The 16,324-nt window shown below is 36.9% G+C and overlaps 1 protein-coding gene across 1 annotated transcript in view; it reads left to right on the forward strand.

Annotated features, from left to right (window-relative positions):
• The window catches only part of LOC127659907 (diacylglycerol kinase theta-like), a 77,295-nt gene that overhangs the window by 37,068 nt on the left and 23,903 nt on the right, over positions 1 to 16,324 (forward strand). The window contains exons 5-12 of the mRNA XM_052149892.1: positions 2,275 to 2,400; positions 6,420 to 6,576; positions 7,140 to 7,211; positions 7,297 to 7,397; positions 9,905 to 10,119; positions 13,352 to 13,442; positions 14,303 to 14,357; positions 16,166 to 16,227. Of these exons, the coding sequence (XP_052005852.1) occupies positions 2,275 to 2,400; positions 6,420 to 6,576; positions 7,140 to 7,211; positions 7,297 to 7,397; positions 9,905 to 10,119; positions 13,352 to 13,442; positions 14,303 to 14,357; positions 16,166 to 16,227 (879 nt within the window). The remainder of the gene's footprint in view (positions 1 to 2,274; positions 2,401 to 6,419; positions 6,577 to 7,139; positions 7,212 to 7,296; positions 7,398 to 9,904; positions 10,120 to 13,351; positions 13,443 to 14,302; positions 14,358 to 16,165; positions 16,228 to 16,324) is intronic.

Raw genomic sequence — 16,324 nt, forward strand, 5'->3', positions numbered from 1 at the left:
CGCCAGGTTCCTTACACTTTACACCAGTATTAGCATCCCTACACTGGCTCCCCATAAAATGGGGGAAAGATTTAAAAATTCTGCTCTATGTATACAAAGCTCTATCTGGTTTCGCGCCTCAATATCTCTGTATGGGAAGCCAAACAAACCAAAAGTGGGATGAGACAGCGGGGGTTTACAGAGCTCGCGCCGCACTGACATGTCATCTGCGCGGTTCAATGTTTCCTAGCGACACCCAATGGTTTATTTGCATTTATTTGCATGTTGTAAATTTATTTGCATGTCACTGACGTGCGGTCTGAGTAGGCAAACTAGGCACTGCCTACCCTGCCAAAATTCAAAAATAAAATGTTTATTAAATAATAAACTTGTATTTGTATTTTTACTTTTTATTCTTGTGATTTTTATATATGCAATATGTGTGTTATTCCAATTGTTTAGACGTTATGATGACAAATGTAGCAGTTACGCATAATCAACTAAAAACAAATGGTAGAATAAGCAGTGCTTTTACGGTCCATTCATTGCAGACGACAAGCGGAAAACCCATGTTGCGCATGCGCACTTCGATCCTGTATTCTTTAACACGTACGTCAAAAAGCACAAATCTGCTGTGCCTTTTGACGTAAATATGTTATGCCCGTAATCATCTCCGTTACGTATCAGACATGGACCAATTAAAATCGAGATATTCCTGGACATTTGCGTAGCTAACGTCATTACACCACAGCTAGCGTACATGCCTAATCCCTGCCAAATTCAAAATCAAAATGACAGCACCGGCTGTAATCACAGAATTAAGAAATTTTTCCAAGCTCGATTTTAATTCCAAATATGAGTTAATTGCACGAGGGAGGTCTACGCCAGCCTTAGATGGACTAGTACAGCAAAAGGGCCCAAAAAGTATCCGATCATTTCAAATTGATTGGTATGTAAGAAAAGATTGGCTATGTGGCTGTGCTAACAATCAGCGGCTGTACTGCTATCCCTGCCTGCTTTTTTCAACCAGTCAGACTGTTTGGACTTCAGCGGGATATTGTGATTTGAACAACCTGCCTGCAGCTTTAACCAAGCATGAAAAGTCGTCAGCTCACATCCAGTGTCAAATTACACTGAAAACCTTTGGAAAATCTCGGATCGACCTTGCACTTGACGAGCAAAGGAAGCTGTATATAACCTACCACAATGAAAAGGTAAAGGATTGTTGTATTGTATCTTCTGTTATAAAGATGAAGATTGCACATAAAAAAATAAGCACATAATGTTGTAAAAATAAACAACTTATGTTCTGTTATATGTTCTGTGTTTTGACTACTGAATTTTGTATAATAATATCTAATGAAGATATAACAAAATCGTATATATTATAACACATATATAAAATACATACATTTCTTGATATGCCGCGATTGTGCGTAACGTTCACTGTGTGTGTGTGTGTGTCTGTGATAGAGAGAGAGAGAGAGTACACGATATACATCCTGATTTTTTTAATTTATTTTTTTTTTTATTGACAAATAAATTCATCCTGATTTTTACATTTCTTGATATGCCGCGCTTGTGCGTAACGTTCACTGTTATTACGTATTATTAGCTTAAACAATAAATCAGGTAATCTGGCTTTCATAACTCAGTGCCTAGCCTCTTTAAGACATGACCGCACGTCACTTTTGCATGTATGGTTTGCGCTGCGCTGTTTAAATTGGTCTGCGCTGTTTAAATTGGTCTGCGCTGACGAATCGGCCGTGCGGCTCAGACCATTGAACCACGCAGATGACATGTCAGCGCGGCGCGAGCTCTGTAAACCCCCGCTGTCTAGTCCCACTTTTGGTTTGTTTGGTTCCCATATCTCTGTGAAATGATGTGCTTCAAAACATGACAACTCCGACGCTCTGCCTTTTTAAATCTGCTTTAAAACACATTTTTATTCATTAGCTTTTGAATACATTTTAGTTATGAAAATAGATTTTAGGCTCAGGTATTTATTAGTTTTTCTACAGTATAAGGTATATTATGCATATTATTTTGTGATTGAAATGTGTATTTTAAAGCACTTTGGGTTAACTCCTGTTGTTATAAATGTGCTCTATAAATAAAGGTTGAGTTGGGAAATGATGAGAACTTTTTTCTAACATGTGTTCTAAACTTAATCCTAAATTCTGATTGGTCGCTTGGAATGTTGTTCCAGGACCAGCAAGGATGTCATACTTGTATAAGTCACGTTAAGCATTCCCTTGTTGTGTTATAACCCTTCACCTCCTCCTGCTCTGAAAGGATATGCACCAGCACCACTGGCGGGAGGGCAACGTGTCCTCAGGTGCCCGCTGTGAGGTCTGCCGTCGCACCTGCAGCTCCTCGGACGTCCTGGCTGGCATGAGGTGCGAATGGTGCGGAATTACAGTAAGTGTCTTGTATTTACTTAGCATTCAGCACTTCCAATATTTCTGTTCTTGTCTGTATTTGTCACAAAAATTGGCTCATTATTTAATGATAAGAATTAAGGTAAGTAGGCGTTCTGGCTGTCGTGTCCCACAATGAATGGATACATTATTTAACAGGTGCAGTGTCGGATGCAGTTCCTATGAGCACTCAAAACATTGTATTTGGTCAGTGTTGAATAGACTGTCGAGTACCCAACAGACTCATATGTTTGACTATGCCTGTCATCTGTGGATCAAACGTTGTAGGAGAATCGAAAACACACTAAAAATGAATTTTCCCGTGTAGAATGAATTTACCAGGCCTGGTTTCCTAGTTTTGATGCAGGTGGTTGGACGCGTTATCTTCAAGCAATATGAGTGAGGTTACAGCATGCCATCCTTCTGGTTCTCTGCCTCTCATTCTCCAGTTCTCCTGCATTATGTTTTATTTAGCTCTGGGTGACACAGAGCAGCACTTTACACTCCATCAGCAGATCCTGAGTTCTCTCCGTCTGTTCCAGTTCTCTGTGCAAAGCCCTTTTAGCTTAAGATTTTCAACATGATGTAAGCTTTAGTCCTTGAGCCAAAGGTTTTTAGAGGACAAATGTGTACTGAGACTGTCCTTTTCTGCAGGGAACATATTTGAAATGGCCTTTTCCAGCCTACTGTAAAACGTTGAAAGCACAAACTTCAAGGATTTTTGAGAACAAGGACACAAGTAAGGGGCGTGTATATACTTCAGCTTTACCTTTATTTTAGTTGGTGAAGTCCTAGTGGTAAAAACGTGGGCTGGCACAATTTGACCAAATATTTTATTTAAAAAAAATGTTGTGACTGCGATTCTATAAACATTTAATATCTTATATTGCTTCTGCTGATATGAAGTCTAAAAGAGCAAAAATACATAAAAGCATATTGAAAAAGCAACTTTCATGTTCAACAGTGACTGTAAAACAAAAGGAAGTAGCAGGATATATATTTTATCTCCAAATTCAGTCATATTTTATTCATTACTCTCCAAAGTTGTTCTTCTAACAATGAATTTTTTTAAAGACCACCTGGTCTCATAGAGATATGTTATGATAACTACATTTCTGCATGGCTCGTTGCACATACTGTATCCAGGCAGTTTTCTGGTGAAATTAACTCTAGAGATGCTACAACAACAATTACTTTTATTCCCTTTCACAGAAATTAAAGTGCATATTATCAGTTTATAAACATACTTTCTTCCTCACTGAATGCTATCTTATGAGATCAAAACAATTTTACTATAGGGCATGGGTTGTAACGCAATCAGAGGTAGGTGTAATCTGATTAAAGTTATAGTTACTATAATTGAAAAAGTAGTGTAACATTACATTCTTGTAAATTATTGTAATTGGATTACAGTTACTGACTTTCAGTAAGTTAATTACTTTAAAGTTTACTTGAGTTACGCATATTTCTTTAATAATATTTATACAGAATACTTTAAAAAATATATATATATATTCATTAATTTATTTTTCTGTGACAACTGTAGGGTGTGTGGCCCATAAGAAGTCTTTAAGTGAAAAAAACATTAATATTACGGAGCCCCTTAGAGGACAGGGCGGGGAATTTTTTCCGCAAATAATAGTAATTGTTTGTGTTCCCTCGCAATACCTTTGTTTTCCCTCGCAATACCTTTACCATGGTTTTACTACAGTACCCCATGATATTCATAGTGAAGCCATAGTGATAATACAGGAAAATGCAAACTATGTAAAAGAAATCATAATTTTGTGGGTATCATGGTTTTACTATAGTAATATTGTGATAACACTTTTGTTAATATTAGTTAACAACATTAGTTAACATGAACTAACATTGATTAAAGCTTCAACAGAATTTATTAATCTTGGTTACTGTTAATTTCAACATGATTTTTAATCAAATGTTGTATACGTTAACATTAGTTAATGCTGCAGGAACTAGCATAAACTAACAATGAAATTTATTAACAAAGGTTTATAAATACTGTAAAAAATATTTTGTCCAAAGTGCTACCAATATTGTAGACTGTAATAACCATAGTTATTTGTGGAAAACATGTTTTTTTTCTATGTAATATTGTAGTAACCATGATTGACATGATTAACGCCGGGTTCACACATCTTCCGTGAGCAAGGCGTATGAGCGGGACGGTCGTGTTGGACGTTCACATTGGCTGCATCACTTTCCAAGAAACAGCAGTGCCTCTGCACAGGAAATGAAGTTATCTACGGGGTCCTACGCCACATTTTTTCTTTAATAACGTTGTAATAATTGGAGGTTATTGTTATAGTTCATCTTTATCAGCACACTTGGTTGTGATTGGTTATTGTTGTGTACACCTATATACACAGAATGGCAAATGTTCTGGCAGTTTATTCATTCTTTGCTTTTGTATCTTTTCTATTATCTCCTGATTATTTTGTGTTCTACTGCACCCAGAGCCTTTTTTACCTTTAGCCGCATGGCAAAAATAGGCTCAATGCCAAAACTATCCTCTCACTGCCTCGTCTGGGATGCTTCTATAATGCGTCACCTCGCTAATCATGCTTGCATTGTAAACGGTCATCTGTTAATATGGGCACGAAATGAAAACACGCTGCTCACACCCCGCTCACGCTCATGCAAATCTATTTTAGAAAAAAAATTCCACCCTGTCCTCTAAGGAGCGCTGTTTATTTTTTAGAGTTGCTTGGAAAAACTCAAACTTTTCTGTGAAAGTGTTTTAGAAAGTAAATTAAAAGTAAAGTGGTTACTTTTTTGAAGATGTAATCTGTAATCTAATGACCATTTTAGAGAAGTATTTAGTAGTTTGTAGTGTATTACTGTATTGAGGAACTTATCCAATGCTGAAGGCGATACATTTTAGCCTTTTCATTGCATAATCAACTTCATCTGTAAGCTTGTTCAAGTATTTGAACGGTAGCTCAACTGATAGAGCGTTGCACTTGCGATGCAAACGTTACGAGTCCTGAACAGCTTGCGAGTTTGCATGTGAGACAAAAGTGTCACAGAAGCACCACAAATAGGGCTGTGCAAAATATAAAATATTTATGTTATAATCATGATGATTTGGCTGACGATATAAAATTAAGCACCATCATGAATATCTCAATGATTTTAATGTGCTTTTTATTTGGCCATTAAGTTTCATAAAAAGCACATCAGTAGACCAAATTCACTATCCTTTGGGCTGCAAATTAATCAAAATAAAACCAAAATGGCAAAATAGTCATGTTTGATTAAAAAATTGCAATGGGCTGCTATAAAAGACATTAACATGGTCTGTGTGCGCTTCGAAATGGGTGCACACGTGGGACTTGTGTGTTTTTAGCACTTTTAGAGCAGATCACATTCATTGTGAAAGAAATAAACTAATGAATGTTCAAGCATTCGAACAATTCCAAACTTTAGTAACTTCTACAAAGACTGCACAGTATAACAGTAAAGGAGTTGACACCAGCGCTTCACCAGATGCAGAGCATTGTAAATAAACTACAGGCTGCACATTTGATGTCAAAATAAAAGCTACAGGTCAAGTGTCAAAATAAAAGCTCCAGGGGAAGTGTCAAAAATAAAAGCTCCAGGTGAAGTGTCAAAATAAAAGCTCCATGTGAAGTGTCAAAATAAAAGCTCCATGTGATGGTGAAGTAAAGCGGAAAGAAGTATATTATTTTTAAATAAATCTAATTCTCAAAATACATTACATTTGATTATTTGTGTAGCCCTACTTGTTAACAAAGGTTGTTTGCTTGAACCCTGCAAGGGACAATCAATGAGCTATCACCATTTTTTCCTCACACAACCCACTTCAGTTTGCTCCAGGGGGACTGTCCGTGTTGTAAGTGTGCTTTAAGATGCTTTGGATAAATGCATCTGCTAAATGTCTACTTATTGGAGTCTTTTAATCAGTCTTATTTTTGACATTATTGATAGAAAGATTTTGTTTGAAAGCTTTCGTTATCCGTGTTTATATGTTTGCAGGCACATGCGTCATGTAACATAATAATTACCCCGGAGTGCGGCATGGGTCGACTGCGGAACACGATTCTTCACCCCAGCTGCGTGCGGATCTGCTCACGGAACTTCAGCAAGATGCACTGTTACAGAATCTCAGAGAATTCCCAGCACGGAGAGATGGGTAATCCCTGTGCACTGGCCTTTACACTGATGCTTTGAAAGTAGACGCATGTCTGAATCTAGATCTGTTGCTATTTTTTTTTATTCTCTCACACTCACTCACACTCTGAAATCGAGTAAGTGGCCCCCTTAAAGTTAAAGGAATTTTCAAAACTAAAAAAGTTCAAAACACATTCTATCAACAGAATCTCTGGCAGCAGACTATTATTTTGACTATATTTCGACTGTAAGTACAGTACTTTACACTCTATTTTGCATGTTTTCCCTACAGAGGGTCAAGTCAATATAAGATTCTGTGGTAATCGACTACATGTCAGATATACTGAGCTTGTAATGAACCTGGAACATTCCTTTAATGTAAATGAACAAAATGATTGTAATGTTCTGTTGTAATTACTGTTGACTGTTATCAAATTACGTAAGCCTGGAAATTGAGTTGCAAGGGAAATTGCTCACTTAAGCTGTTTAATTAATTGTTAGGGTTCTGTTACTCACTCCTTGATATCAAATAACAAGATCACATGACTGTAAATTCTCATAGAGAAGTGTTTTTTGTTTCTACAGATAATCTGGATGATGTTGACACTCAGAGTACAACGCCAAAGGACAGTCAGTCTACGGCACCACCTGATACAGGTAAATACCCTGATCAAAAAATGACATCATGGCAAATGATAATCACCCTTGTTTCTTAAGTAATCTCACCATTCTTGGTCTACAGGGAAACAGACACTCAAAGTTTTTGATGGCGAAGATGCAGCAAAGCGGAATCAGTTCCGTTTGGTTTCAATCCCTCGAATAATCAAGAATGAGGAAGTGGTGGTGAGGAATGTTTTTTCCTGCTCAGGTTTCACCTGAACAGAAGTTTAACATTATATGCCTCAAAAGTGAGCATGGCTTCAATTGAGCCTCTCTAATTTAGTCTATCACTAACAAGCTGGGTCAGTTATAACATGGTTAATGCCATTAATTAAATGCATGGCTGTTGGTGTTTTTTTTCATTAAGGCTAACAAATCAAATTGATAATGTTCACAATTTAATATCTATGAAGCAACAGTTTTCATTTGTTGAAAAAATCTGACATTAAAGTATTTTTTTTATATATCAGTTTATGAGATGACTAAGCTATAACTTTAATGCTGCCATTCATTTTGCATTGTTCGATCGCCTTCTATACATCAACATTTTAAAAGTACAGTACAAATAATAATATTAACTATTTTAATCATTATAAATCACTTCCTTCACGCTAAACAACAGTGCCAAATGTATTCCTTTGCACCTCCTGGTGGTGATTTTGAGTCTCGTGTGTGAGAATTGACATTTTCCGCTGTGTTAATCCCTGCGATAGTAAGGGTCATTCTGGTTGGATACCTACTGTATTTAAACAATCTAATTTCCAATTATTTTTGGTAACATTTCTTATTTCACTATTTTCAACTGCTTTTTTACTTGTCGAAATGTAATGACTAGTCAGAATGGCTACTGTATTGTTTAATTAAAATTCCTACAAGTAAAATTAAAAATATTACTAGGAACAAATTAAATAGAAACTAGTGTATTATAAATAAGAACTATTATCTAATAAATAAGCACTAGTAAAACTGATATAGATGCTAGTCACTATTGGAATTAGTATTAGTATCTAATGAATAGTTACTATTAAAATTAAAAAGAGATACTAGTTACTATTAGAATACTTATAACACTTAGTCAGAAGTGAATAGTGTAAATGTGTACCACAGATTCCCATAGAATTCAATGGCAAGCATTTGCAATGGAACAGTTACTTGTCATTAGTTGATAGTGACTAGTTGCAAAGGATTAATACAAGTAAAGTTGAAAATGAAAATAGCCATTGTTGGAATACTTACTAAAAAGTAAAATTAAGTACTGTTAACATAAAAATAGAAACTAGTAAGTTTTAAGGAATAAATGTTAAAAGTGCATACCTTTCGCTGATAGCATTGTTTAATTTCACTTTCTTATTTGCAAACACTGAATATACACTGGTGGCCAAAAGTTTGAAATAATGTACAGATTTTGCTGTTTTGGAAGGAAATTGGTACTTTAATTCACCAAAGTGGGATTCAACTGATCACAAAGTATAGTCAGAACATTGCTGATGTAAAAAACAGCACCATCACCAAATCTAGACAGACCCCCTTTCTAGCAGCCATCACTCACACAAACATTATCCTTGAGTAATCATGCTAAATTGCTAATTTGGTACTAGAAAATCACTTGCCATTATATCAAATGTTCCTAAAGCTAATTGGTTTGTTAAATTAAGCTTAACATTGTGTTTGTGTTTGTTTTTGAGTTGCCACATTATGCAATAGACTGGCATGTCTTAAGGTCAATATTAGGTCAAAAATGGCAAAAAAGAAACAGCGTTCTCTAGAAACTCGTCAATCAATCATTGTTTTGAGGATGGAAGGCTACACAATGCTTGAAATTGCCCAAAAAACTTTATATTTCATACAAAGATAAACGCTACAGTTTTTTTCTAGACAAAGGACAACTGTCTCTAACAAGGACAGAAAGAGATGTGGAAGACCAGATGTACAACTAAACAAGAGGATAAGTACATCAGAGTCTCTAGTTTGAGAAATAGACGCCTCACATGTCCTCAGCTGACAGCTTCATTGAATTCTACCCGCTGAACACCAGTTTCATGTTCAACAGTAAAGAGAAGACTCAGGGGTGCAGGCCTTATGGGAAGAATTGCAAAGAAAAAGCCACTTTTGAAACAGAAAAACAAAAAGAAAATGTTAGAGTGGGCACAGAAACACAGACATTGGACAACAGATAATTAGAAAAGAGTGTTATGGATCTTATCCCCATTGAGTTTTTGTGGGATCAGCTAGACTGTAAGATGCGTGAGAAGTGCCCGACAAGACAGTCACATCTATGGCAAGTGCTACAAGAAGCATGGGGTGAAATGTCACCAGAGTATCTGGACAAACTGACAGCTAGAATATCAAGGATCTACAAAGCTGTCATTGCTGCACATGGAGGATTTTTTGATGAGAACACTTTGAAATAGTTTTAGAAAATTTTTCTTTAATTGTAATCGTAATTTTTCACATTATTAATGTCCTGACTATACATTGTGATCAGTTGAATGACGCTTTGGTGAATAAAAGTACCAATTTCATTCCATAAGAGTAAAATCTGTACATTTTTCCAAATTTGGATTATTCATTTAATGAAACACTAGTTAAAATGGATTGTGGGTGGTTAGGAAAAAGATGCTTGAAATACCATGTGTGAAAGTAATTCAGTTGCTTAATGAAATTGCCCATTCAAATTTCTGTTCTGACAGGAAGCAGCACTTAGAACGTTTTACATCTCAGATGAGCCGCAAGATTATGAGCTCCAGAGTTACGGCCAACAGGAACTGTTTACAGATGACATAATCAACCGTAATGGGACCCCGGACAACAAGCCTGTTTTTAAGGACAGTGTTCCTGATTCTTGGGTGCTCAGAATGAAACCCAGAGAAACAGAAGTATTGAAGGTCTACCCTGGCTGGCTCAAGTGAGCACTACTTCTGCTTATATTGTGTCATGTTTTGCCACCATGTTTTATGTTGTCCAACTGTCTTGAATATGTCGATGCACAAGCAAGTACACATAAAAGATCCACTGCGTGGATTTCTGCAGATGCGGCTGGAACACAGTACTGAAAAACTCTGATAGTGTTTACAGCAGCGCATTTCTGCAGCAACACTGCCCTCTACTGGGTCAAAAAAACAGACTCTTCTGAACAGACTGTGCTTCCGGTATGGTCAGATTTCCGAAATAACGATTTAGATGAGCTGGTTCTTTTGAATCTACAGCAGGAAACATACAGCGATTCTGAAACAGTACAATTCCCGAAAGGATGACTCTTAAGAGCTGATTCTTTTGAATCTACATCATAAACATACAATGCTTCTGGTTTAGTATTAATATTACACTGATTTGCAAGTTATGAATATCCAACTCAAAATTAAATGAGACCTGTTGAAGTCTCACAAGCTTGAAGTACAATATTAGAAAAAAGATATTAGACAACAGAACACATTCCAAATATAGCCTAGTTAGGATTATTTATTGAAATGGATATATATGTCTCTAAAAAGTCAGCAAACACACCTGTAACAGCATAAAGTATAGGCAAGGAGAAGGCTGGAACTAGAAGAAGCATCAAAGTATTATTTTAATGAAAATGTAAACTAAAAGACACAAACACACACACGGCAGCTGCGTGTGGCTCTCTCTCTCCTGAACTGCCGCATCCGGCTCGGCCTTATCCCTTACCTTGGCTGATTAGCCTGATTGAGGGCTGCCCCGCCCTCCTCCTCGTCACACTCCTCCCTCCTTTGCCTCAGGCTGGGGAACCCTATCATGATTTAACCCCCCCCCCCCCATTTTGGCATAGACGGTCAGAAAATGAGTGCAATCTCACTGTTTACAAAACAAAGGGTTTAATGCGAAGCCTCTCCTTACTTCTCCAAACAAATCATAAATCATTTTCAAACAATGCAAGGGATAGACAATTGTCATTTTTCGTACCCGGAGGTACGGGTCAGGAGCTTAAGTTAATGTTCACTTCAACCATCAGAATGGCCGTGGCATGATTGTTGGTGTTAGACGGACTGGATTGAGTATTTCTGTAACTGCTGATCTCCTGATCAGTCTCAAGAGTTTACACAGAATGGTAAAAAAAATATTTTAAAGAAAAATACTGAGACAGAAAATGAGTTTTAGCAGTGCATATGCTGATGTACTCGCAGGGCCGGCAGCCGCTCCTCAGGAAACCCTTAAAGATAATGAAAAAAGGAACCGTGGCACTCATGTGCTTGACATTTCCATTAGATGGGGCGTTTTGTTTTGTTAATGTGGATCGGGGAATAATAAAGCATTTTTGGTTGCCTTTGTTTTATGAATGCATTTTCGAATGAGTCAGGGAGGGATTGAGTCAGGATTACTCCGTTAATGCCACAATCAAGCGCTAATGTTCTTATATAATATTTGACCACAGTAAATCAAATCATGCTCTGAAGTTTCAGTGGCAGACCAGCGTGCAAGTTATATGTTGCCAAACCGCTTGTAAATCACGAGATGGAAAAATGTTTGATGCTTTACATTTTCAAATGATGAGTTAATGAGCTCGGTTCCTATGGTCATGGAAAACCTGGAAATATCAGATCATTTTATGATAGAGTTTTCAAGGCCCTGCTTTCCAGGTCATGGAAATTCTGAAATCTCAAAAGTTATAGAATTTTTTAAAGCGAATATACACTCATCTAAAGGATTATTTGGAACACCATACTAATACTGTGTTTGACCCCCTTTCGCCTTCAGAACTGCTTTAATTCTACGTGGCATTGATTGAACAAGGTGCTGAAAGCATTCTTTAGAAATGTTGGCCCATATTGATAGGATAGCATCTTGCAGTTGATGGAGATTTGTGGGATGCACATCCAGGGCACGAAGCTCCCGTTCCACCACATCCCAAAGATGCTCTATTGGGTTGAGATCTGGTGACTGTGGGGGCCATTTTAGTACAGTGAACTCATTGTCATGTTCAAGAAACCAATTTGAAATGATTCGAGCTTTGTGACATGGTGCATTATCCTGCTGGAAGTAGCCATCAGAGGATGGGTACATGGTGGCTATTAAGGGATGGACATGGTCAGAAACAATGCTCAGGTAGGCCGTGGCATTTAAACGATGCCCAATTGGCACTAAGGGGCCTAAAGTGTGCCAAGAAAACATCCTCCACACATTACACCACCACCACCAGCCTGCACAGTGGTAACAAGGCATGATGGATCCATGTTCTCATTCTGTTTACGCAAAATTCTGACTCTACCATCTGAATGTCTCAACAGAAATCGAGACTCATCAGACCAGGCAACATTTTTCCAGTCTTCAACTGTCCAATTTTGGTGAGCTCTTGCAAATTGTAGCCTCTTTTTCCTATTTGTAGTGGAGATGAGTGGTACCCGGTGGGGTCTTCTGCTGTTGTAGCCCATCCGCCTTAAGGTTGTGCGTGTTGTGGCTTCCCAAATGCTTTGCTGCATACCTCGGTTGTAACGAGTGGTTATTTCAGGCAAAGTTGCTCATCTATCAGCTTGAATCAGTCGGCCCATTCTCCTCTGACCTCTAGCATCAACAAGGCATTTTCACCCACAGGACTGCCGCATACTGGATGTTTTTCCCTTTTCACACCATTCTTTGTAAACCCTAGAAATGGTTGTGCGTGAAAATCCCAGTAACTGAGCAGATTGTGAAATACTCAGACCGGCCCGTCTGGCACCAACAACCATGCCACGCTCAAAATTGCTTAAATCACCTTTCTTTCCCATTCTGACATTCAGTTTGGAGTTCAGGAGATTGTCTTGACCAGGACCACACCCCTAAATGCATTGAAGCAACTGCCATGTGATTGGTTGATTAGATAATTGCATTAATGAAAAATTGAACAGGTATTCCTAATAATCCTTTAGGTGAGTGTACGTTTTAACTTGTTTTAAAATATCATCAAAAATGGCTCTTTTGTAGAGTAGAGCTTGCTCTCAAATCCCAGTGATGTAAAATTAGTGAGAGAATTGTTCTTTTGAATTCTTTTGTTCACTTCTTTTCATCAAATCAAATTGGTTTTAATGATTCATTATTGAATAGGTCGTAATTTGAATGATTTTTTTAAATCATCACAAAAGACTGGAAAGTTAACTTGGAAATAGAAAGTATTTGAATTTTGTGTGTGTTTGTTTTGTCAGGGTTGGAGTTGCCTACATCTCCGTTACTGCTGGGAAAAACAGCACAGTAGATACAGTGATAAAGGAAGTGCTTCCACAACTTGGAAAACAGGTAACTTGGAATTATAATACATCCGAAACATAATTGAGAGTTATTAGTGGATCTTGCAGTCATCCCTCTCACCATTGTTCACACTTAGGGTTGGACATATGAACAAGTTTTTGTTTAAAAAGATTTACACTTTATGCTTAACTTGTCCCAATCTATATGTGCATCAGACATGATACCTCAAATCATGTGACTTGTTGAGGTGTGTTATTACTTTTCTTCACTATCGGACTCACGATTTTCAGCTGGCAAAAAAAATCACATACATTTATATTGAAGGGGGGACCTAACCAGTAAACAACAACAAAAGGTTTTTATTAAAGTCCTATAAAGGCCAGTCAGGTCAGTTGACGGCCATATTTGTAATGCTTCTGGGCAGCTATTTTCAGTCACAGCTCCTTTCTACTTAAATGGGGAACACGTAAAAACTCAAACTGATTGACAATAAAAAAATTCAAATGAACAATACAACCTCACATTAATATGCAATTAGCAATTGTATAACATGTGCTTTTTTAGCACATAAAAATGCTATTTTTCAGGATGTTCCCGCAAATGCGCAATCATGTTCTAGAGTAAACAAACAAAAAGATGACTGGCTTTATTGACCATTCCTACAGCAGCCATATTGAGCATTGCAATACTTCTATCAAAAAGGTTTTTAGGTCTTTTAACTGTAAGTTGGGTCTTAAGTTGTCATATATAGTGATACAATTTCGTCATATATATATATATACAAGTGGGCCATCTCATACCTCAACGATTTGTGCATGCTAGCACCACTCACATTTTCTTTTGAAAATGCTAAATGTTTGCTCGAAGTAAGTAGTGTTAATCCTTCTAGTTTCTGTAAATCTCTTTAGAATGAAAACCCTGCTGACTTCAACATTGTAGAAGTTTACATGAGCAGCAAACAAGGTAAGATCACTTGTACTGGAAACTTCAGGTGATGATGCTCGGAGCTTGTACTCTTGTAATTCTTACATGTTCTGTGCCGGATATTGCTGGGATGAGAGATTAAAACGTTTTAATTTAAAAGCCACATTTACCTAACCTTACCATGTGGCTTTCAGCATTGGTCAAAGGGTTTTAAAACACTGATCTGTCCTGTATTATTATATATTTTTTTCATTTCATGTTGTCAGCCATTTAAACCAATTTAATACAACAACTCAAAGACGGTTAATATAAATGTCAGTTAAAGTGATAGTTCACCCAAAAAATGAAAATTCTGTATAACTTTCTTCTGCTGAACTCAATTGAATATTTTTAGAAGAATATCTCAAATATCTGTTGATCCTTACAGTGCAAGTGAATGGTGATCAGACATTTTGAATCTTCAAAAATCACATAAAGGCCACATAAAAGTGTAAGGCGGGGCACCAAGATGTTTGCGTTCAAAGGACACAACTTCCCAGGGAGGCAAAGAGCAAATGTTTAATCTCTGAGAAAATATGTCTGGCTATTCATGTTTCATATAATTGAAAAAGTCTCAGTGTTACTGGAATGAAGGTCTCATTACCTTAACTGTAAAATACATGATAATTTAGAGGAATTCTGACCAATTCTAGGGGCGTGCCAACCTCCTGTGTGCAGTTAAGGTGTGACCCCAGGACTTCCAAACCTATTCATCCCCAAATTCTTATTGTCATTCCGTTTGGTTGTGGTTTGGGTATTTAAGAACATTTAGCACATTGTTCATTGGAATTTTCTGTAGTCAGAATAATCAATTATCCAATTCTAGATAAGATCTCAATTGATGATCAGTAATAATTGGAATCTCAACCTAAATTCGAGGTCTAATTAAATTGGAGTCAGATTAAATTATTAATGGAGTGAGATTCGCTCTTAACCATATCAGATAATTATGACACTACAGCCACACATGCATGAAAATGACGAATGTGCAGATACCTTCACCACTTCGCTGTATTCCGCCATTGGGACAGCAAGGTGGTATTTTTACAAAAGTAATCCATATGACCCAAGTGGTTTAATCCATATCTTCAGAAGCTATATGATAGGTATGAGTGAGAAACAGATCAATATTTAAGTCCTTTTCTTTTTTTTTTACATAAATCTCCACTTTCCCTTTTAATATAAATATACACTTTCCCATTTTGAAAGTGAAAATAGAGATTCATGGTAAAAAAAAAAAGGAGGACTTAAATATTGATCTGTTTCTCTCCCACACCTATCATGAAAAGAAACGGATCAATAATTTGTCATTATATATTATAAATCTCCACTTTCACTTTCAAAATGTGAAAGTGGAGATTTATGGTTTAAAAAAGGACTTTAATGGCATATCTTTTCTGATGAAATGGATTAAACCACTTGAGTAATATGGATCACTTTTATGTTTCCTTTGTGGGATTTTTGAATATTCAAAGGTGTAGTCACCATTCACTTGCATTGTAAGGACCAACAGATGTTTGAGAAATTCTTCTAAACATCTTCAGTTGTGTTCTGCAGAAGATATAAAATCATACCCATCTGAGATGGCATGAGGGTGAATAAGTGATGTATGAATTTTGATTGTTTAGGTGACCTATTAATGTATTTTGGCCCAGTTTTGTGTCTTTTCTCAGTAGATATCTATCTAAAGGGATTTTGATGCAGCCCTTTTCAACATGGGGTCTCTGTATGCAACTGTGCAGGTGTGTATAAATTCTTATGATATTGCTAACTTCTATATCTGTCTCATGTTTCTCATCCATCTTCAGTTCAACGGCAAGTCCTGACTGGTCAGGAGCTTCTACTGGACAAACTGCAGGAGATAAGGAAAGTAAGTGGATTCATGTTGATATTTCTTGGCATTTGGGGAACAATCAAGGTGATGTGCCTTGATAAGGATACAGTAGCATATCTACTAATCTTATGAT

Source organism: Xyrauchen texanus, chromosome 19 (genome assembly GCF_025860055.1).
Source record: "Xyrauchen texanus isolate HMW12.3.18 chromosome 19, RBS_HiC_50CHRs, whole genome shotgun sequence".
Lineage (NCBI taxonomy): Eukaryota > Metazoa > Chordata > Actinopteri > Cypriniformes > Catostomidae > Xyrauchen > Xyrauchen texanus.